The 23952-nt window shown below is 42.3% G+C and overlaps 1 protein-coding gene across 10 annotated transcripts; it reads right to left on the reverse strand.

The window, feature by feature from the left end:
* Positions 1–583: 583 nt before the first annotated feature.
* Positions 584–23495, reverse strand: LOC132793582 (A-kinase anchor protein 9). 10 transcript variants are annotated; one of them, XM_060803570.1, is made up of 14 exons: positions 23052–23495; positions 16835–18970; positions 15891–16772; positions 15143–15280; positions 14696–14926; positions 10711–10836; positions 9473–10645; positions 9122–9289; positions 7982–8005; positions 7180–7863; positions 4435–5127; positions 2148–4369; positions 1974–2084; positions 584–1565 (listed from the first exon to the last, which is right to left on the reverse strand). In XM_060803570.1, the coding sequence occupies exons 1-14, from the start codon at positions 23076–23078 to the stop codon at positions 1190–1192; spliced, it is 8991 nt and encodes a 2996-aa protein (XP_060659553.1). In that variant the 5' UTR covers positions 23079–23495; the 3' UTR covers positions 584–1189. The 10 variants fall into 10 exon arrangements, with proteins under 10 accessions (XP_060659553.1, XP_060659556.1, XP_060659558.1 ...); XM_060803571.1 differs by lacking the exon at positions 23052–23495 and adding an exon at positions 21439–21543 and having other exon boundaries at positions 586–1565; XM_060803573.1 differs by lacking the exon at positions 9122–9289.
* Positions 23496–23952: the final 457 nt, after the last annotated feature.

The raw sequence follows: 23952 nt of genomic DNA on the forward strand, positions 1-23952 counted from the left end.
TAGCCTCGCGTCGGGTGCGAAAAGCTTTTCGCCTGTTATCAGTCAGAGATTACGTATACGGCCGGTATTCGTGGTACTCGTGTGCAGTGTCTGCGCTGATAACACGACAATGCGCTGACCACCAGCTGTAATAACAACACAACACACAACTACAACAATGACCCAGGCTCAAGCAGCAACAGTAAGTCTGTGGCAGGCAGCAATCACCTTGAGGGAGTGAAAGTGGATTGACGTTCAACCCCGAGAGCCTAGAGTCGTGAGCCTTTGCGTGTTTCTTTGTAGCAGCCTTCAATTTGCAGCTGACACCGAATAGAAAGTTTATTTTATGCCGGATTAGGTGTCCTTCCCCTACCCGACGCGCGACGCGGATTTGTGTAACCTGTTGCAAGACAACAACCGCTGTCATTCGCACTTTGTTACCCATTTATCACCCTCTCTCACCTCGCGCCTGCAAAATAATGACAGCGCAGGAATATTAAGCATACGCTACGTTGATTATGGAATATTGAAGAGTGTAATTCAATTTAAATTTCAACGTGTTTTTATTGGGACTTTCGTCGTTAGTCAACATTAAATGCTTCCCACAATTAAGGCACTTTCCCTTACACGATTCGACAGCTTGTCAACAAATTTAAACGAAATTAAATCAAAAAGTTGTAATGAGCATAATTGGGCTTTAATCAACTTAAAGAAAAGATAATTAAACAGTCGCATAGGTGTTAAAAAAATTTAAACAAACTTATGGTAATACACATGGCGGCTTCTTATACAAACTTAATCAAATCAAAGGCTTAACAAATAATGTATTTTTTTTAGAAGATAATAATAATAAGTATAAATACTGGGATCGAAACAAGGTCCGGGTGTGTCCTATGCTACAAGATTAAATTAAATTGTTACAAGGCTGCGAAACATGTACATATAATATTAAGATTACATTTAAGTGTTTGGGGTTTATAGTTTTGGTTTGAGCTTAACTAATTTTATAGTACAAATAGTTGTTGTTGGGACTACAAAACATCTTAAAACGTACAATTAGCGGGAATATAACATTAACACTAATTTATGGTTCGTACTTGTACTTGTACATTAACTATCATATATGTATGGCTGCTGTCTTCCGTCTGATTAAATTTAATTCAAATACAATATTCTTTCTTGAGCTTGCTTGCTGCAACTAGTAGTATTGTTAATGATGCCGCGATTGCACGCGCTTTGGTGCCTTTTGTGCTGTCGACCAGTCCAGACTGGCCAGCGATGGCAGCGCGTGCTCGTTGTTATTGTTATTTGTGATAATATTGTTGTGGTTGCTGTTGTTATTGTTGTGCTTGTTGCTCTGGCTGTTGATGTGATTGTTGTTGAGCAGCGCTGGCGTCTGTAAGCTGTAGTCATGGGCCAACACAATGGGCTGCAAAGTACTAAAGTTCACGGCTGGCACCAGGGACGGGGAGGGAGGCGCGTAACTAAGACGTCCTACCAGGTTGGGATTGGTGGGCATGTTGAGGTTTTGATTGGCCACGGGCAAAGGTGATGTCGGCACGTTCAGATTAGATCCAGGTCCAGTTCTGTAAAGGAAATGCGGTCAGTATAAGATTAAAGCAAAGGTGCAGAGTGTAAAAGAGCCAATGAAAAGAGTGTGGGAAAAAAGTTCTATCTAATTCCGAACTACGTTGCATCAGTTTGCACAAAACAATTTTATGGGTGTTCAGTTTGTGATATTTTCTTGGTGCTATCATTATCGTAACGTATGCGTATTGTGGGGCAGACCTTTTGAGCAATTATTTTTTGGCGGAGTCGCCGCCTTTGCTCAGCTTAACTCGCATATTGACTGTCACTAGCGGCAGCTTAGTGCTATACGGGGTAGAACAATGAAGGCAATTAAGGCATATCGATGATATGATGCATATATACACAAGAAGAACAATAAACATTTAGCACACTCGATGATGGCAAACTCCTCCTCGCTTCCTTACCTCTGCTGTGTGATTGTGAACACAGATTTGCTGACAATACGCTTGCCAGTATGCCAAATGCGGCCAATGTACTTGATGCGTTGTATGGCAATGATGGCCAAGGCAACAGTCCTGCAACGAAACAAAGCAGAGTTAGTAAACTGAAGACGTATATTCAGATTTTGGTTCACTCACTTGAACAGCTTCTTCTTAGTGAGGCGGGGAGGCGTCGCCAGCTTTGTTCCACCCGCCAGTTGCTGCAACGCTAGCTGCTCACTCGCCTGGTAGCCCTCCAGCGTCAGCTTGAGATAACGCTTCTGATACACCAGCGCCTTGCGATGACTTTCGACACGCAGATAGCGACCAAGCAGCTGCCGACAGCGTTCCTCCAGCTCAGTGACATGAGCGTTGCCGCCATTGTTGTTGCCAGCGCTAAGTTCCTCGCACTTCTTTTGCAGCGCAATGCGTTCGCCAACCAGATACTGCATCGTCTCCGCCATCTGACGGTTCTCTTGTGTATTCTCCTCCAGCAGCGTATTGATCTCCTTCATCTTCTGCATAAACTGCACAGGCACGGTGTCCTCTGTGCTATGCGCCAGGCGATCGTTGGCATGTGCCAAGGCCTCGCTCAACTTGGACTCGCGTTGCGCAGAGCGCGTCACATCGAAGCGCAGCTGGTTGATCTTCTGCTCGAGACTCTCGCGTGTGGTTTCGGCTGCTATCAGTTTAGATTTCAGCTCATGTATCTCGGCCTGTAGTTTGGCCTGTTCCTGATGCTGTCGCGAGCGTGTGGTTGCTCGACGCGTCTCCGTCTCCTGCAGCGTGACCATTCGCGTCTCCAAGCTCTGTATTTCATTCGCCTGCAGCGTGAGACGCTCGTTGAAATGCTCCAGTTCCAGCTCGGCGGATTCTTTGTCTCTTGCCAGCTTCTCCATCTCCTGCTTGAGGCGTTCGCAATAGGCAACGCGTTCCTGCAGCTCCTTCTCATAGCGCTGTCGCTCGCGTTCGCTGTTCCTTTGAGCATCCGCAGATCTCTCGCGTTCGCGCTCATTCTGAGCCGTTAACAGCTTCAGTTCGCTGCGCAGTCTGTCGCACAGTTCGGATTCGAAGTCAGCTCGCGGCGATTTGCGTGGCGATTCCGTGGGGGATTTAAGCATAAGACTGTTGCGCCGACTCTCGGCACGTTGAATGGCGGTTAGCTGCGTCTGCAATCGCTCGCAGCGTTCACGTTCCATGTCCAACTGTTTGTGCAACTCGTCCTCGGCATCAAGCACGGCTTCCAGGCGCTTGCGCATAGCCTCAATGATGAGCACATCCTGTTCTTGAATTTCCTGCGAGTGCTGCTTTTCACCCAGCAACTCCTTGCTCAACTTATCGGTTTGATCGCGCTCCACAAGCAACTGAGCTCTGACTGCCTCCAGTTGATTCAGTAGCTCACGTTCGCCGGTAAAGTTTTCGTCATCGGTGCCATGTCCATTGCCATTATTGGGTGAGGTCTCAGCATCTGTTTGCACCTCCTTCTGGTGTAGTTTCTTATCCAAATTGTTCTCCTCCTCGCTTTCGATGGCTCTTAATATGTTAGAGTCCAGTTGTGCCGAGTAGTTCAGCTCCTTTTCCACCTGCTGTGCAATCTCATCCACGGAATATTGCTTGGAGCTGTGCTCGCTGTTCTTTAGTCGCTCCAGCTCCCGTTCCAATGCATTCACCTGCTGTTGGAGCTCCTCGCTGCGTAGTTGGGTTGCTTGCAAGCGAGCTGCCAACTCCTTGTTACGCTCCGTCTTCGCTTTGATCTCTGCATTGAGTGTCTCAACTTCGCGCTTTCGGGCTGCTGTCGTATCCAGATGCCGCTGCTCACATTGTGCATGCGCTGCACTGATGCAGTTGATTTCCCTGCGCAGATTATCTCGCTCCGCAGCCTCCTGGGCAACCGATTCCAGCAGCTTGCTCTCCAGCGAATCTATGCGTAATCGATACTTTTCTTCACTCTCTTCGTGATCACGCAGCAACTTTTGATGCCGTTGCAGTTGTTCCTTTTCACGTGCAAGTTGCGCTTGCAGTTGTTCTAAATTACGCTCCAGTTCACTCTTCTGCTGCTGCTTTTCTTTTTCTAAGGCACTTAGTTTCTGTCTCAGCTGCTGTAGCTCTGGCGAGGCCACTGCCTTGGGCATGTCCGGTGTCTGCATCATTAGACCCGGCGTCTTCAGCTTGGAATCCTCGGTTAGGTTCGAGAAATTAATTTGCCTTGGCACCAATTCAGGCGTCCGTCCGCTGCTGCTTTGCGCCGTTAAACCCAAAGCATTGGGGTCTTGGAAATAGTGTGGATGCTCAAAGGTGTTGACTGGACGTGCCACCACAAAACCACTTAGGTCGTCGGTGCGCTTGTACGTGAGATTGGCGACAGCTTCCTTGGAGGTATCCTGCAAGCACACACGCTCGATTAATGCAAGCTCTTTAGTAGCAAAAAAAAACCTCTTGAACTTACCATTGTCTGATGCAGGAAACCGCCCTCGTCCTCGGGCAACTGCAGCGGAGCATTGAGACTGTGCACTGCGGCACGACGATCGACTTCCGGCTCGGGGAACTCGGTAATCGAGCCAATGTCGCTGAGTGTGCGTGCGCTGTGCTTGGTGCTTGCATCCTGTCTACCGCCTGCGGGCGAGGATACTTGACTCATCTCCTTGACGGCCTGCAGCTCGCGTTCCCGGGCCGCCAATTGCTGCTGCAGATGATCAATCTCATCGTTTTTGTCCGCCAACATGGTGTCCATCAGATCGGGCAACGATAGGCGATTAACCATTTCGGTGCGCATCTTTTCCCTTAGCTTCTGCAGTTCGTTGTTCTTCAGCTGCACATCTGCCTCCAGACGTTCAATGTGACTGCGATCTGGCTGACTGCGTTGTGCCAAATCCGATTCGAGGCGAGCAATTTCCTCCTTGCTGCGCTGCAGCTGCTGTTGCATTGTGGCCATTTGTTTATCCCGTGCGGTCAATTGCTCATTCAGATCACGCAACTCGCACTGCAGCTCATGAACACGTGTGTTCAGATCAGAGGTGCCTACACGATGCAGTTCCTCTGCGCGCTGTCGTTGCTCCTCCAGCCGCTTGTTCAAGGCGGAAATACGTTGCGTCTGCTCATCAATGCGCCCCTGCAGCGAGTCGCGCTCATGCTGCAATTCCTGAAAGGCACATAAATTAGAAAATTTGAATTTAGTCTGCTATCTTTTTATAAATAGTATGACTGTTATATTAGATCGACTGTCCCACTTAACCGCAGCTTAATTTCCTAATTAATTTGAAACTCAATTGTATTAGATTCTTTTGCAAATTGTTCAGAATAATATATGTTTATGTCTTTAAAATTACGCTCACAACAAAATGCTAAAACAAACTGGACTTTGTATCTAAAAATTTTATCGTTCTTGTATATATGCACATATAGGTTTATAAGACAAACGAATGTGTAACGCCTTTTTAATGCTGTAAAGAAAACAAAGATGCTTTATCGCTCCGATGCATCTAAAACACTGCGCACTTCAGATAAAGATACTCTTTCTTTCGGATGATTAAAAATATTTTTGCACATACTTCTTATACCCTTTTACCTAATATGAAGCAAGTAGAAAACCAATTAAATTGGCTGAACAGTCAACGACCGACCGATTGACCGCTTCTATAGCTGCATCTGCATTTGCAACTCCCTCTTGAACTCCCTCCACATTTACATTTGCATCTCCCACAAGTTCTCTCACTACTCCGACAACCCTTGCCGGCGACTTCAATTTAAGTAAATTGAGCCCATTGAAATGATGCGGCAGGCACAGTTGTTGATGATGATGGAATATATACATATATCTCGCCACAATGTATCTGTATTATCTGCTTACTGTTTACAAAGTGCATTTAATGCGGGTGCTGTCTCATCAGAGATGAGTTGATGCCGCATACAAAGAACATTTATTCTGGCACACGTTGTCGAGTAGTAGCATCATATATTGCACTTATGTGCGTTAGTCTTTCAATTAGGCGCTTGTGGCATGCTGCAAGCTGTAAACAAATCGCAACATACACAACTCAAGTGCGCGCACATTATGCCTGATTGAAGCAGGTGCGCCTCTGGGGCGTCAAATGATTTATTTTCGAGGCGACAGATACAAGATACATCTTCTGTGGCACAATCTGGGCAATAAATGGAGCTTGCTAGTGATGACGAGGACATCTATTTTTGACTGAGCCTGTGCCATTTTCCAACGCTCATTCAAGAACTTTTTGCACTAAAGGTAACAAACAAACAAACACACACACACCCACGATATAGGGAAACATTAAACGCTGCAATTGAATACAAATTTGCGGGGGATTTGATGCGATGTGCTAGTGCTCTTGTCTAGCCTTGTCAAAATATATGAAAACAACAGATACACAACGAACATACACACATCCATGCCAATTGTGTTTCAATTATGAGCCACTTGTCAATGTCGAACAGCGACGAAAATATTAATTCAAATGTTCACTTTCTCACTTGAATCGGTGCCATGGTGAAGTTGAGCGCATTTTTGGAGCGCATCAACATCTCTTTTTCGGCACACCCTACACTTGATTGCGGTTTATTAAACAATTAAAAATAAATATTTATATTCAAATATGTAGAACGTGCACTCTTTCATGTGCGTCGCGGGAGACAAACAACAACCTACTGAGCGCTACCGAAGAGCAAGTGTTGCTGCACAGCGCTTGAATTGAAATTCATCATTTTTAGAAGAGTGCTGATCGCGTGTAAAACTGTGCACAGGAACAGTTACTCGCAAACTGTAGCGACAGCACAGTAGCAACAAAACTGTATCTACGTGGGGATGCTGCTTGAAAACATTGCTGTTGGCAATAATCAATATTAACGTATAGTTCTCTTCATATATAGTCAGTTACTATAATTAATTGAACTTTAATATGAACTTCATCTAATTGATCGTGATATTTTAACAAAGACCGAACAATGTTAGTCGGTTAAAACAGCAAATTGTCTTACAAGCTTTTAACATTGTTGTGGCAATAAAAATGTATAAATATCCAATGTCTACAATGCTTAGCATATTGTTCTGGATATATGTTGCTGGCATCTATATTTAGCTAAATTCCATATGCCAGCTAGCTGCCATTAAACTCAACTCATTAGCGAGAACAACAACCAATATCAAAGCATACATTTTCAAAGCTTTTTCTCTACTCACCACACAGCCAGTTCGCATCTGAGTGACTTGCATTTCCAGGTCACGTATACGTTTGATAGCAGCCTCCTCTACACGGGTGTGCTTGTCCAGCTTCTCGGCCACTCGCTGCACACCTTCGACGGTAAGCGAGTGGAGACACGATGGAGAACCTTCGGCAGTGTGAGATGCCGTTGGTTGTTTGCTGCCACCATGGACAGAAACATCCTCTGTGGCGCTTAAACTACACGAGTTGGAGGCCGTGTTGGAATTGTGCAGGGACTCGAGGGTTTTTGTCTTCTGATCGAGTGTGGTTTCAATATCTCGCAGTTGTTCAGCCACCTGGTTGAGGACTATACTCTGCTCTGCAGAGGGCATTCCTTGCTGCAGTTTCTCCTCCAGCTGGCGTATACGTGATTTGTAGCCCTCGCCAATGTCGGTCTTAAGGCTGTGCACCTCCTGTTGTAGTGCATCCTGGGAGCGCATTTGCAGCTTTACATAATCCTCCAGTTGCTTGGATTTCTCTTCCATCACCTGCTCATTGAGTGCTTTCGTCTGCACCTGAGTCTCCAAATCCGAAATGATTTCGCGCAGCACAAAGATCTTGTCTATCGAGGCCTTTAATTCCACCTCGAACTTGTCGCGCTTTGCGTTGGACTCGCTGAGCTGTTGATTGACTTCACGTAGATGCGACTCCAGCTGGGCATACTATGGAGAAAATATCACAGCATTAATTAACGAGATATTAAAGAGTTACATGGGTATGACAATGGCGTGTGAGAGAGCGAGTGAGAGTGGGCGTGGTTTCAAGTTAGTTACAACTTACATGCTTCTCCTTTACTACCCTCAACTTTTGTGATTTGTGGTGCAATTCAATTTCAATTTCAAAGTCAATTGCGGGTGCATTTTGTTCAGGGATAGATTAGATTACAGAGTGCATGCAAGAGAGTTACAGTTAGATTATTTACTTATTATAGAGCTTACAATTTGTATATATGTTAATTAACGTGTATGTAAGTGTGTACATGAGTGAATGGAAGCATTTTGCCCCTCGAAATATGGTGGCTATAAATACGTCTGCACATGCTTACGAAATCTTTGTTCTCATATGCATATACATCAGTTCGATATATGTTTTGTGTGTATATTGCGAGTTCATCTGTTGCCCTTGAATATAGTATGTATATATACTATACTTCTATACTATATTAACACTCAAGGGGGCGCCAGTTTCGAGAGAGAACACTTTTCTTGTAAGGCCTAAACAGGTGCTCTTCCAAAAGTTTACAATTCGCTTAGTTAGAATGTAGTGCGTCAAAGATTTACTCAATTCAGCCAATAAACATTAGTGTGTTGTGTAGGGCAAGTGTAAATGTGCAAAATGCGCGCAGTTCATAAACAGGCCATTAAAAAAGTATTTTTGTTAATATTTCATATCGTGCATAAACTTAAATAGTAGAATAACCTATTTTAAATAGTACTGCGAATATGGGTTATATGCTTCACTAGTTTTTATGTTGAATTTAATTGGAATGCATAATTTGCATAACTTAAGTCTAAAAATAAAAGTTTAATTTAGGTTTACGATGAAACTTTCATAATCATTTCCATGGGAAATGCAAGAAAAGTAGTTCATAATTGATTTTTTTCCTTTAATTAAATTAAAAGTTATTTACTCAGCCAACAATCAGTTAAATAAAAATTTGGTAACACATTTAGGTGAAATTTTTGTAATTCGCATATAACCAAGATTCATGTACTCCAATTTAAGTTAAAAAAAAAGAAGATACTTAGTCTAGAAACAAAGCCAGACCAGAACAAGAAAAACCAATCCACAAACGAAAGGAAAGTAAAGATAACCAAAGGAAAGACAAGAAACCAAACGAAAACAAACGAATCCCAAATCAAAAAGTAGAAGTACGATAGTAAGACCAATGAAAGTTTCTGACTGAACTTGGTCACTCACCTCCTCGGAGGCATTGGCAAAGGAGCTGCGCTCTTTTTCCTTTTCGCGTAGCTGAATTTTTAGCCGCTCGATCTCACGCTGAAACTCCTCGCGTTCCTGCTCGCGTTCGGCAGCCTGTTCTTCCAGGAACAACCGCGTTGCCTTTAGCTGTTTGTCAGCGGTGTCAATCTATATATGTATGTATATTATAGGTAGGGGAAGGTAATGAACCAACTTCAAACTTTGGCTTACAACTAGACGGGATCTTTAGCTTGGGTTTTAGGTTTTGTGTGAGTGAACATGCGTTTAGCACACAAGTGTATTTGGGGAAGGGGTTTCGATATGATTACGTAGCTCTAGCTTATTACTCACCTGAGACTGCAGATCCTTGCGATCCTTCTTGCCGGACTCAACCACTTTGTCACCCTCACGGCAAAAGTCCTCAATCATCTGCAACAATGCAACGGTGGCATTACCCGGGTCTTGTGCTGACTGCTTCGTTGGTGAAGTTAGCAAATGACGCGCTCGCTCCTGAAGCTGAGCAAAGCTGGCGGATGTCTGGTCCTGGGATTGATGAATGTTCATATCACCCAGCCCATAACCCTCGGCATAATCTGTGTGATTCAGTGAGTTGAGCTGCGACAGCTGATCACGTAGAGCTTGCAGTTCCTCGCCTAGTTCTGCATTGCGATCAATGGTGTGCGTGAGCTGTTGTTGCAACTTTTGGCGATCTGTTTCCGATTTGATGAGGCGATTCTTCAACTCCACCAGCTGGAAGCTTAATTCGGAGGCATTGCCCGAATTCTGCTGCAGATCAATGGGCAGCGAACAAAGTGGCTTGCTGGGCAGCACACCTTGAGCGGTCTTGCGCTGATGAGCCACGCCAAGATGCTGATCATTCAAGGAATTGGTGCGCAGCAGCTTGTGCAACAGTTGTTGTTGTGCTGCCGGCAATGGCGCTGTTGTCTTCAAACCATTTTCAGCTTCGCAGCACACTTCGTGCTCCTGTTTCTCTGGCTCATCCAATGGATCACCCGATTCATTGGCATGTTTATCGAGATCCTCAGATAGTTGCAGCAAATATGCAGCCTCGGATTTTAAGCGTTCCAAGCAATCGCCCAAGTCAAAGTCATCGTTATTATCGTCTGGACTTTTGTTGTCGATGAATTGCACAAGACTGGGATCCTCTACAACTTCCAGCAGACTGTGCACATCAGGCACGAGTCGCAACTGTTTTGTGGCATTAAGCGAACCCTGCAGCAGTGAACTGCTGAGTGTTTGCTCCAAATCCTCGCCACCCTCTTGATTACGACTTTGCGCTAGAATGCGCTGCACTTCCTCGGAGAGTGTGGCATTCAAATCATCCTCGCAGTTGGCCACGCACTTGGCCAAACGGCAGAGCACACTGCGGAAACTCTTTGACAACTCCCGCAAGCCATCGCGCTCGTTGATGATGTTCTCCAAGTCACGACCAGAATCGAAGGTGAGGTGCCGCTTGGTCTTGCGGCTGAGTTGTTTTTCGTATTCCAGCTTCATCCGTGACATCTGTAGAAGGAAGTTAAATCATGTTACTGTTGCTCGCTAGCATAAATTGGGAATCAAAAACTTACCTCTTCAGCATGTTTGATGTTCAGTTGTGTTATCTCCAATTGACTCTTTGCTGTAAACTTCTCTCGCAGCAATATCAGCTCCTTTGGCCAGTTGTGATCGTCCACTGGACTTTCCGACAGCAAATTCTGAAAGCACAAACGCAAGAAAATGATTAGCTGCAGACTGATGCATAAACAAAGTCCATCGTAAGCTGTAAAAAGCTGTTGCAACAGACGAATGCAGCCGGATTTTGATTCCATGAAATGGTCAAAACAAAAAAAGCTCGCACCCTTTAAGGCGAATCGAGCTATAAATATTGATTGTTTATCACCCACATTTAGGGAAAATATTTACATGTTTATGCCGGGAAAATTGTTCTGAAGCTCTCTGACATCTGCTTGACAAGCGAAAAGGAAATCGTCGACACGGCCCGCCCTTTATTTGTTTATAGAAACCAAAATGCGCTCATCTTCAGCGTTGCATGCAACCGGGCAAGAGTGTTGCACATAAATCTTAATAAACGTGCCACTTCGAAGAGAGATCGAGAGTGTGAGCTCCGCATCTCATGCAAAAGTTTGCTTGCAACAAGAAGGGGCCAATGTTTTTTACTATATTTATTTTTGAAACAGCTGTATAGCAATTGCTGCGTTATCTCTGACGCCGGGGTCGCGACTCAAACTGATTATTGCTTTTCCAACCGTCATTTCACTGACCGCTGTTTGTGCGTAAATATAATCTAAAGTTCCTCTTAATGAACGCAAGAGAGGCTGAGAGACAAAGAGATTCTCTCTCTCTATCTATATATTTATATTGAAAGTACGTATGATGACTATGTCGGCTGTCGGTTTTCCCTGCGTTGCAAGTAAACACATCATTTTATTTTCGTCACATGCATTTTGCATATTGCATTTTTTGCGTCTAACAGATTGCATAATGTATGCGACAGAAATACACATAAATTTATATTTTTAGTTGAGTTGTGGAGAGCAGCTGAATTCAATTTTTTTGGGAACTCTGCTTGATTAAGATTAAAACATTTTTTGTTTAATGTACGCATTCCATGTCACAATCTTTAGTTGTTTCTATACAATAGCTTAACGCTTTATATTCAAATTAATCAAACAAATTTAAGAAGTATTTATAAGAAATTTATTGTATATTTTAAAGATCATTCCCATTTCTTGATTTAACATTTTTAAAATTCTTTATTCGGCTCATTAAATTCTCCCAGATTATTTTGGAATATCCCAACCACCGGGAATGAGTTTTAAAATGCACATGAATGGAAGACATGTCAGGAATGTACTATAATAAATGCAATGTGATGTGAAAAACGATATCAGTATCAACCGAATGCAACCCGTAAGTGCACAAAGAACTACACAAGCCACAGTAGTGAAGCAAAGTGACGTAGTATTAAAATAGACCAAGTTTCCAAAATAGGCGGCAAACAGCTCTACAGAATTTTGCGCCTTACACAAAAATAACATCACATGTTTCGAATGGAACGGGATGGGATGGGGATGGGAGGGAATGAATGCCGCAGGAATCGTAGTGTTTATGGTTTTGGAAAAGGGCAACGACTTTTCTAGTTTTGAAACACAAATTGTCCCAAGTTTGTTTAGAGTATGCTTCAGGGACTTTGACGTATTGAAGTGTCATTCGTCTATTTACGTTTCCAATAACATTTCTCGGGGACAGCGTACATGTGTATTTGAGATATTTCTTACTTTTTTGGTAGTATATTCAAATCCAAAAATCCCCTTTAAATGCATTTACGTATGCTAAGATATTTGTTTATCATTCAGACGCGCACTGACCGTTAAATTCTTTTGTTTTCGGTTGAAATGCGCGCAAATTCACACACAAATTAATGTTTTGTTATACATATAGACATGAATCTTTGTTGTCTATGACAGTTTCACTTGATATTCATAATAGCCACTCAATTTATTTGCAATCGTTGATTTATGTATTTTCTCTTTCTCTTCCGCACTGTTTTCTTTGCACATTATTCGTTTAAATGTCTCTTGAACGCACATGTGTTTTTATACGTAGTCATGTATATTTATTCACACATACATATATATTTGTATCTTAAATTCGGCACTAACGACGCCGCTCATGGCACGCGCACGACTTGAAGTAACGGAAAAGACTGAGCAGACTCCTCGGGTGTGCAGGCAATTTAAGCAACGAACGTCTGCGCGTTTGGGTCGGGAGAGTGAAAGAGAGACAACGAGAGTGCACGCACTCGCGTGTAGGCAAAGCAGTGCCAATTGCACTGCTTGCCAACGCCTTTGTAGTTGTGTGCGTGTAAAGATTAATTCAAATTTATGTTCGTTAATTTCGGACAGTGAGCGGGAGTGCGATAGCGTCCCCTGCACATTGTTATTGCACTTAAGTATGTTAGCACTCGCATGTGTTTGTGTGTGTTTGAGAGTAATAAGCCTGGGTGCGAGCTCCACTCGTTTGTCCACACTTCCAAATATACCAAACTGAGAACGTTGCCTGCGCTTCCGGTCTGACTTAATTAACTTGAGCCTATCTTCAATTTTATGAAACAGTTTGTTTATGAATTGGAGCACATGTTTTGTCTGCTCAAAACAACGTCACTATATTGGCCAAGCACATGCGTTTAGCTGTGTGTGTGTCTGTGTATAGAATATATATATATATACACAAATCTGCCCCAGTCTGAAAACCAAAAGAAAGCACGCAAATTGTCAAGCAACAAAGCAAATAAACCCAACAGCAGAATGTCTGCTAAAATTTGTTGGCAAACAGACAAAACATACGTATAGTATATTTGTACATACATATTTTTGTTAATATATGTATGTAGCTATTATTTATGTAGCATGTGCATAGTACATATTACAGCATATTTAAGTGGGACACTTTTTGAGAGCAACATTAAAGTTTGCTACAAGAAATATTTGCTTATGTGCAACCTTGGCTGAATATAAGTAAGCAGAATTGCTACAATAAGTACTCAAGTATATCAAGTATATATTTTGAAAAATATCTTGTGCCCTTTATCCAAAATAAAATATATATCTGAGATCTTAAAATAGTCCAAATAAAATATAAAATTTCTACATATTTCAAAATCGATCTCACATTATTTTCAGTGCTTCTGCATATTTAGTCTTATAATATAACATATATTTTTTCAAATATTACAAAATAATCTACCTATAACACTTTTCAGTAGAAAACTTTAGCATCTTTAGTCTAAGAATTTCCTTAAAAAACACATTTTAAATTAAACCTCCATTATTGTTTAAAAATAATATAACTTTCAAGGTCTTAATCTATTCTGCCATTTAAAAGTTATGTTTTCTTAAATATCTTTTGTCTTGAATATTTTACATCTCATAATTTGTATCTTTTATGACTTCAGCTTCGGGTATCTTTAACCTCAAGAATCCATCATAAAAATCGTATGCCTTAAATAGATTTCATTTTAAAATAGCCTCATTAATTTTAAAGAAGCCAATTAGTATCACTTCATGCCAGAAATGAGATCTCTTTTAGCACGGTACAAAGTCAACGTTCGATTGAGAGCGTTGACTTTGGCCTTTCAAATATCTTATGTAGCTGGGAGTCAAAGTACAGTACGAAATCGTTGATAGCAACGTAAATTGAAATTGCAAAATTCTATGCTGAATCTATGCTGCAGCTAACTCAATTCCCCACCAAGTGGCCACACACACATATATAGATCATTTTCACTTTCTTTTCTTTTTTTGGCAATCTGACAAAATGTCGCACGTTTCAGACTCACGGTGCGTGCCACAAAACGTAGCGTTTTCATTGAACAAGTACGCCAAAAGCAAAAAACCAAAAATAATTAACAGGGGAAGCTTGGGTGAATCACACAACATAGAATTAGGAGAGCATGCACGCAGAGAAGCAGTCACAAAATGGCAAACTGTTTAGTCGTGAGGCGGCAGCAAACCCAAGCACTTGCCACTTGCCACATGCCACACGACACCTCACCTGTATCTGCTGCTCCAGCTCGGTGGCAATGTCCTGGCGTGCCAACGCCAATTGCTCTTGCAGACGACGCTCATACTCCTCGATGATGCGCTGTATCACTTGCGATTCGTTATTCAAATTCAGTTCGTCCTCGTCGATTATGATTAGCGACGCATTCGGATTCTGGGCAGGCGTTGGCGGCGCCTCCTCTTCGTTGGCTGGGCAGGTAAGCGGTGATTTGGGTGTTGTTGACTGTTTGTTTGTGCGAGTTAGTTGCAATATTTTGTTTGCCAGGTAGTAGTTACGATGCGGGTTAACAAGTTTATTGTGGGTGGGTTATAAAAGTATAAAAGACAAAAGAGAACATGCACAGAGTTAGCTGTTAGTCAACACAAGCGCGCATAGGTAATAAATGCAAATGCAACAGGCGAAGTAAACACGTTTGCTCCTGATCAATTGCTTGCTTACCAGGTAATCATCATCCGCCTGACGACGCTCGTAGAAACGCAGGCGATCGGTCAGCTTGCGAACCTGATCCTCGTTGGCGCGTTTCAGCTCGTGAATGTGCGTCTGATAGAACACCTTTAAATCGGCAACCTCACGCGACTGTAATATAGAAATACGGTTAATATTATATTTTGATGTATAATTCAATGCAATATAAAATTGTAGTATTGAATAGTCCTGTTCTAATTGGATAAGTTAAATGTTGCTTAAGTGCAAATAGATTCAATGAAGAGTTTATTGTTTAGTTGCTAGCTTAAGTTGTCATAATTTGTCGTATATTGTTGTTAATAGTAAATAAATAACAAAACAAATGAAACGCAATTAATTTTGTTAATTGCTTTTTTGTATATAGACATAAAAGTTCATTGACAATTTGCAAAAGTAAATTTGATTTTGTGGATTGATTGGCAAATATTTTTAATATCCATTAAAAGGTATTTAAATTTGTTTAAGTAGTTTTCACTGCTTAGAATTGATAAAATATATTTAAATATTTAATGTAATTATATTTTTGGTATTTGGCAAATAGTTAACATGAAACTTTTCCATGTTTTTAATCGATTTCAATGTCAATTTATTGCTTGACAGTTTGCAAAACTGATAATTATTCTCGATATTATTATTGACTTGCATTAATCCGATTACACATTACAGTAATAATCAATAATTTCTGCTAAAAAAAATATACTTTTAAACTATGTTTACTTACATGATCTTTGCTATCCTTTGCAATCTCTAGGGACTCGACACCGCTAGGCGTCAGCTGTCGATGACTGGGACTCAACAGCAGTTCAGCGCGTTTGCGCTTGCGTGGCGAAGGCTCCTTGGACGCCACTCCCTCGGGCAGCTGCTCCACCTCCGAGCACTCAGATGAACTGTCGCCACCCAAATGCTGCGACTTGTGCGAGAACACATCATCGGAGAACTGTTTTTCGAGATCTGCACAGCGATGTTCGAAGTATTTACGGAGTTCCTCCATTTCCTTGGTGTGCGCTGCCTGTTGGGTCTGTTCGCTAAGAAGTTTCTCGCTCTCCCATCGATCCCGATTGAGTTTATGCTCCTTCTCCGATTGCTCGCGACACTGCAGCAACTGCTGCGACAGGAAGTCATCGAACTTGCGCTGCACCATCAGGAATGGACGCATTTCGCCGGGTAGCAGACACTTTTGGAACTGTTCGATCTGCTTGCTGAAGGCAGTTGGCCACTCGGGTGCCAAGAGCTGCACGCCCAGATCTTCGACTGACGTGGACTGTCGTGGCACCGACAGCTGTCGCTCTCTGGAGCTGCGTGATGCACGCTCTTCGTGCTCATTTAGATAATTGCGATCGAAATCATCATCGCTTTCGCTAATCAGATCCATGGATATCTCCGAGATGCGTTGCACATGGTCCGGATCTTGCCAGGCGCCACTTGTACGCTTCACCGTGTCGATGGCCTCGTGGAGTTGCTTGCGCAGCGTCTGCACCTCGCCGCCCAGACGCTCTGCATCCGTCTGCAGCTGGCCACGCACATTCAGCGAATGCTGCAAGGATTCGGTGAGCTTGGCAATGATTTCATCGCGTCGCGACAGCTCCACATAGATATCAAGAGTCTGCAAATACGTTTGAGATTTAGTTGTGAAAATAAATGAATCTTATTCTTAAATAAACTTACGGGTGCTCCAAACTCATCCTGAAATGTGCGATACTCCGTTGAATTGGTGACCAACGAGCTGCTGTCACGCGCCGACACAGAACCTCCCGTATTGGATTCGCGACGTGCGGCCTCCAGCTGTAAATTCAGCGAGTTTAGGCAGCTGTCTTTTGTCTCTAGCTGCGTGTATAGATCGTGCACCTTCGCCTCCAGCTGCTTCAGCATATTGAGACTGACCACACTGGAGCTGCTGCCAGGTTTGCCAGCGAGCAACGTCTTGGACTCCTCCATCGACAACGACTGCGGCTCCTCGACGGTGCTGAGCGACAGCTGACGTTCGCTCTCCTCCGTAATATCCTCAAGCACATCCTTGCTGAACTCGGGCAGCGCGACTCGCTCCATTTGCTTCAGTTCGCCGCTGGCGGGATTCTCATTGGAATTGGCTGATTCGGTGGGCGATGTTTTGCCCGCACTCTCGGCCAGCGTCTGCTGATGCATGGCCATCAAGCGCAGCTTCATCAGCTGCAGCGAACATTCCTCGGCAGCATCTTCGTCGTCCTCGTCTATCTCTAGGATAGTCAACTCTAATGGTTGCTCTGGCTGCAGCTGCAACGTTTCCAGCATTGTTGCATGCTTGCGTTCGATGATTTGCGGCCTCTTCAATTGTGGCAACTGCAACATTTTCACCTCTTCCTCTTCCACAACATCCAGATCGGTTACCATGCCAATATTAGGAGATGTAGAACGCATGGAACTGCTGACAGCGGCTTCCTCGGGATCGTAGGTGATTTCCACAGATTCGTTTGTGGCCATGATTTCTTCTAGCGAATGATCTTGTTCGCTGTGAGCATCTTGCTCACTTTGATCTGGCTCCAGTTGCGCTTCACTTGGTTGCTGCTCTGTTTCCTGTTGCTCCAGCTCACTTGGCTCCAGCTTTGACTGCTCTTCCGGCTCCTGCGAGTTGGCTGTCTGTGCCACACTCTCGCTGGCCAGCTGCTCTTCCGTCTCTGTGGCAGTTGCATGCTGCGGCTCATCGCCAAAGTCGGACACATCATCGGTGGTGCTTTGATTGCTAAGACTTGCGTCTGCCTCGCCAGCTGGCAACTCCAGGTTGTCCTCGTGTCGCGAGTGCACCACTTTGCGCTGCTCCAAAGGCAAACTTATGTCAAAGTCATCGTCATCTTCATCCTCATCCTCCTCATCTTCCTGTTCCTCTTCATCGCCCAACTGCTCTTCATGCTCCTCAGAATGCACTGTGTGTTCCTTTGGCTCCACATCTAACTCGTCACTTTCGTCGTCATCCACAAGGAAGTGCTGTACCAACTGTCCACCCGAGAGCTGTGCATCATCAATGCGAAACTGTTCCGCCTCCTCACTCTCGCTCTCATCCACTTTGGCACTTTGTTGCGATGGCTTCGCTGCCCCCGACAGCGATTCAATGTTGGACTGCAGCAGCTCTTCCTCCACTTCACTCAAATCAATCGCCTCCTCAATGTCTTCCTCTATGCTGCTGCTCGTCGTGGTCGTTGTTGTTGTGGTATTGGCAGCCAACACATCGCCACTGCTCGTTGCCTCACTTCTCGTCGTCGTGGTTGTTGTGGTTGCTGTTGTTCTCGTCTGTTGTGGCTCCGCCATGTCAATGGTCATGGAACTAGTCGGTGGCTCAATGCTAAACGACGAGATTGTCTCCTCGTCCTCGGTGAGACTGAGTTGATTCTGTTGCCGCAGCAACTCTGCGGTGTCAGTTGATGTTACCGCGTATGGTGTGCTGCTCGAGATTGTGCCACTTCCACTTGTTGTTATTGCTGTAAAGCTGCTTCGCGAGATTATGTACGTGTGCGTCGAGGCGTTATCATCATCATCATTGCTGGTGTCAACATTATCATCGCATGTTGCTGATGTCTCAGCGGCAACATGTTGCGATTGCTCGTCGCTTGTGCTCGCTGCTGTTGCTGCTGCTGACGGCGCTTTTTGGAATACGAAATCTAATGTTGGTATGAACTCGACCTCAACATGTTGCGCGCTGCAACGATGGGCAGCTAAACCAGCTGTGATTGCTGTTGTGGCTGCTTCGGGATCTTCCTCCTCCGCCTGTTCTGGCGCCTCGATTGCTTTGTAGAAGGCGCTGCCACTGCGAGTGCGTAGCAATGATGTAATCTGCAATGAATTTGATTATAAGAAATCTGGTATCAATAAATGCAGTAGCGGAAATTGCAAATGCTTTAAGAATTTACTTTTGTTCAAAATGAAAATCAATAAGGAAATTTGTATTTACATTTAAATTACAAGGTTTTTTTTTTGTGTCTGTGGTTTTATTTTGTATACGCATATAGACTATTCAATTAAGAAGTAAATAAAATGAATTTCTACTCTGTAAACGTTATTTCATCTATGCATTTCATTTAGCGACTTGGCTTCATTCAACTCATATTATCTTTTTAAACTAGGAAACATCTTTTAGACTCATTTTTATACCCGCTATTTATAGGGTAGAAGGGTATTATAACTTTGTGCCTGGAGGACATGTATGGCGCCAGGCAGCAGAAGTCATCTCCAACCCCATAAAGAATATACATATATTCTTGATCAGGGTCAACATCCCAAACGATATAGAATTAAAAGTTATTTAAGAAATACTTTTGTATGGCAAAAACACCCACTGTAATAGGGTCTTAATTGCTTTGGTATGTTTAGTACTCTATAGTATATTTTGTAAGTAGTATTATATCAGCATATCAAATATAGTCTTTAATATATTATTTTTAGGATTTACTTTTTTTCTCTTATCCAAAATAGGTTAAGGGTATCTCACAGTCAATTAAAACAAAAACTTTAGTCCTAAATGTGAGAATATTCAAATTTCGGATGAATTTTAATTGAGAAAACTTCTAACTGTTGGCCTAAGAATACGCCTCATATAAAACTATGAGAACTTTGACAAAACCCAGAACATTTTTTGAGGTTTTTATATTTTTAAACATATTAAAAGAAATCTGAAAATTGGCGAAGTAAATATATATTCATTTTGTTTTAATATTAGATAGGTTGTTGTATTTCCTAAATACTAAAAGCTTAAAACATAATTCCAACTGCAAGTGCAACAATACAAAGAGCACGATTCTAGTGTAAAATATAGTAGTGTTATAAGGTGCGTTGAATGAATTGAATTCGCACATCAACTTATGTAAAGTATGCATCTGCCTGTGCGGCTGACCGAGTTGGCTGGCACGCTTCTGTGGGCACGACAGAAGAAGACACAACGCCATAAATTCATTTCGATTTTCATTTCATTTCGTAATGATGTCACCTCATTGTCAACGCCAAACAATGCGACAAAGACAACGGAGACGGAGGCGAAGACGAAGACAACGTTGTTGGCGCACGCATTTTCAGGATTATGGGGTTATGCGGCACATTAAACTTGCCCCCAACGCAAAGAGAGATGTGGGTAAACAGGCTGCATAAACAGCACAGCACACAGATCATCATCATCATCATCATTGATTAGGCAATCGTGCTGTGGGCTTCAACCAATTGACCCATGTAGCTCAAGTGATTATTAGAGCATCGTGTGCCCACGTCGTTGTCTGAATCACCGTGAGGCGCAATTTGATGGATTGCAGCTGGTCGAACTCGAGCATCAAGTTGCCTGCGCACCCTTTTATAATTAGAAACGTTTGCGAGATTTTGTAATAACCTGGCGGGCGTATCGTTGATCGCATAGCGCATAGCGATCACTGCCTGCAACTTATTAGAGTTTATTTTTATACAAAATGCCTGGCAACGCCACTAATTAAAACGGTGTCGTCCACTCGACAGATTTCTCTCTATTTCCCTGCCTCCAGAATGCCACTCGAGACTTCTGGCTGGCTGGAAATTCAATTAGTTTACGAAATGAACTCAACGTATGCATTATATTGACATTAATTGAGTGCATTGTTGCTGCGATCTGTCTATAGTATGTTTATTGAGAGAGATGCATAGTTGAGCATTGCGCATACGACATGTAGGTCAGAGACGGGCTCTGGCACTTTGCGAACTCTACTCGAGTTAAATTTGAACGTCCTTGAACTTGTCAGGCAAAAGCGAACTCGCAACGGCACGAGTCCTTTTTAGCCGTATCGGGATAACAATATTTGACATCGTCATGGCAACTCAAGTAGTTCCCGATAAAAGTTTTCTGTTTTCGCTGCGTGTCTTTCACCGCCGCTCTTCCGACATACATAATTCCTGCACCTACGAGTGTTGCGCTTCAACCAATTTCTGTTGTTGTTGTTGTTGTTGCTGGTTGGTTTCTTGGGTGTGACACACATTTGAGGGCATTGATGTCGACTGAATTTTAGCAGCAAAAATCGTAATAATAAGAACGCATATGCGAGGAAGTCTCCGCTTTGGGGCACACCCACCTAGACCACATCATCGATGGCATTTGATTTAGCCAAATGAAATATTGCGTAAATTGACACGACACCATAATCGAATGGAATTCAAACGTATCGAAGGCTGGCGTTAGCTCATAAAAGGGTTTTATGTCACCACTCGAGCAGATCATTAATTGTCTGCCTCTAACTTCCTCTATACTTTTGGGTGACAACTTCCTCTAAACAATTCCAAATCGTACTCACTTGTGTCTTGCCCATGGTTAAGGTCGCACAGTTGTTGCACTTTTGCTCTCACTTTCTATTGATGTAATTATGCATTACACTTTTTTCATTGCATTTATACAACTTTTTTAAATCACACACACAACACTCGCTCGACTTGACTCGACGTTTTTTATTTATCTCTCAATTTTACAGTTTGCGACCGACGTCGACCGCCTGCAGTGCAAGTTATGTTATAAATAAAATGCCGCGCTCACAACACACGGCCAACCGGTGCAGGCATTGACTACGCGGACTCCCAAATTCAAAAAAAAAAAAAAAAAATCAAACATCAGCAGCAGTCTGTCAATCCCGCAGAAATCAAAAGAAAACGGCCAAAGAGAGCGATAGTCAGCGGGCAAATGAGCTGAGCGAGAACCAAACACACAATATTTTTGCAATGGTTCCAAGCGGTTCCGTGCACCGAATGCGCTCCCAATTTCTTTTCTTATTTATAAACAAAATCACTGTGTGTTTGTGTGCCGTTGTGTGTCTCTGCCTGTATGTGTGTGTGTGTGTGTTATTTTGTGTGTGGAACGCAAGTCGTAAATCGTTCTACGTTTTGTGGGCAACATGTTGGTTGGCATCCAAATCAACAACATGCTGTTGCCTGCCTGCTTAATGCTTGCGCCCTGCAGATAAGGCGCGCACTTTTTGAATTTTGTTTATTTTTTCGTGGAGGGTCCACAGCACCTTGGCTGACTGCCCGAACAGTTGGAGCGGGCTAAAGGTCAAAGGCGCCTTTAATTTCCATTTGGCTTCTATTACCAACACGTGCGATAAAGACAAGCATAAACGAACACAGCGAGAAATATGATGATCTACAATGTTGATAGCAAGTTGAATTTGTTGCCGACAAATTCAGCGAATTTGTGTACTGTCTATTATGATTGTACTCAGATTACTTATTTTATTTTATTATTCGACTTTTGTATATTCTTATTGAAATATAATTATAGGGTCTCCAATTTTTAAACCCATTGAATTCTGTTAGAAAAATATCTGACTTAAAGCTATAATTGCTTAAATGTATTTTGTTTAACATATGTACTAATAATTATAATAATTACATTCCCTCATAGATTTCATTGCTGATTATAAAATGTAGAAGAATTTCTGTAGTAAATATCATCATTAAATAAGAATTTCGAAAATATTCATCATAAAATAAACAGAAAAACAGTCAAAGGTCCCAAGCTATAAATCTAGTATTTAATTCTAGATTTAATTTATTCAGATTTTTTTGAAAATAAGTTTTTTTGCCAAGCTCTTCATTTTCATTCTCGTTTTTGTAGTTTATTTAATATTAAAGTAATTGTTTTAAAGTATTCCTCTATGAAGAATGTAGGTGGGTGATTTGAAAAGTAAAGATTTTATTTTTTGCCATTATATTTTTTTTTTTGAATGTACAAACAAAATACTAATTAATGAGTAGTAAGTTAGGCCTTCGAATCACCCTAATTTATTTGTTTTGATTTGAAATAAATCAACCAAAATGTTTTTCTTTTTTAAGAACAATATTTTAGTACATACAGCTTGAACTTTTCTCTCTGTGTATGTGGATGGCAGATACTATAGCTTTAGCTCATACATACCCAGTCGTATATTGTATAGAGATTCATTTTGTCTGTTGCTGCTCTTCATGCACTCAACTTGGCCAATTCGGTCATTATCAGTGGCCCAATTCTGAGACATTTGCCACTGTCAATTACACTCATACATGATGTTGATAGTTGTCTGCCACAAAATACTTTTTTTTTGTCTATTTCGGGTTTATTTGTTTTCAATTTAAACACACAAAAACAACGAGGTTATGTTGGGAGTATAAAGATTTACGTAAATTTTGAACAGATGCCGTTTGACAATGCACTTGACTAAACTAAAAAAAACACAAGACAATTGGAAGCTAACTACGCGATTCACTAGACTATCATATTTGTGGATTTTGCGGTTCCTTTCGAAAAATACAAGTTAAGAACCCGATTGAAGTGCAACCGATTTGTAGCAGAGTTGCACGTAACCGCGCGCTCCTCATGCAACTGAATCACTTTGACTAGCTGCGGCAAAGAGAACCAGAAAGCGATTTGTCTTTTATTTTTGGTTGTTGGAAACTATCGAAAAGAGCAACGGTAGAGGAGAGACCCCCAAAAAAGAAATGCTCACTCAAGCACAACACGATCTGTTTTTAAAATACACACACACACACACACACACACAGTTACAAATAGATCTATTTGAATACGGATATGTTCTAGCATTCGGATAAACATACGACTTGATGTAAGAGAACCATATTTACAAGACCTCTGAAGCGAAACCTGACATTAGAGTTCTCTTTAATACTTCAGTTGATGTGCATGTTTACTTAGAAAAGATCATAAAATCTCAATTTCAAACAATTCATTAGAGAGTAATGAAATTGAATCCACAAAAATCCAACAGGCTTAAGATAATAAACATAATTAGAAACAATCGAATCCAATTTTACAATCCAAT

This window comes from Drosophila nasuta, chromosome 3, assembly GCF_023558535.2.
Source record: "Drosophila nasuta strain 15112-1781.00 chromosome 3, ASM2355853v1, whole genome shotgun sequence".
Classification (NCBI taxonomy): domain Eukaryota; kingdom Metazoa; phylum Arthropoda; class Insecta; order Diptera; family Drosophilidae; genus Drosophila; species Drosophila nasuta.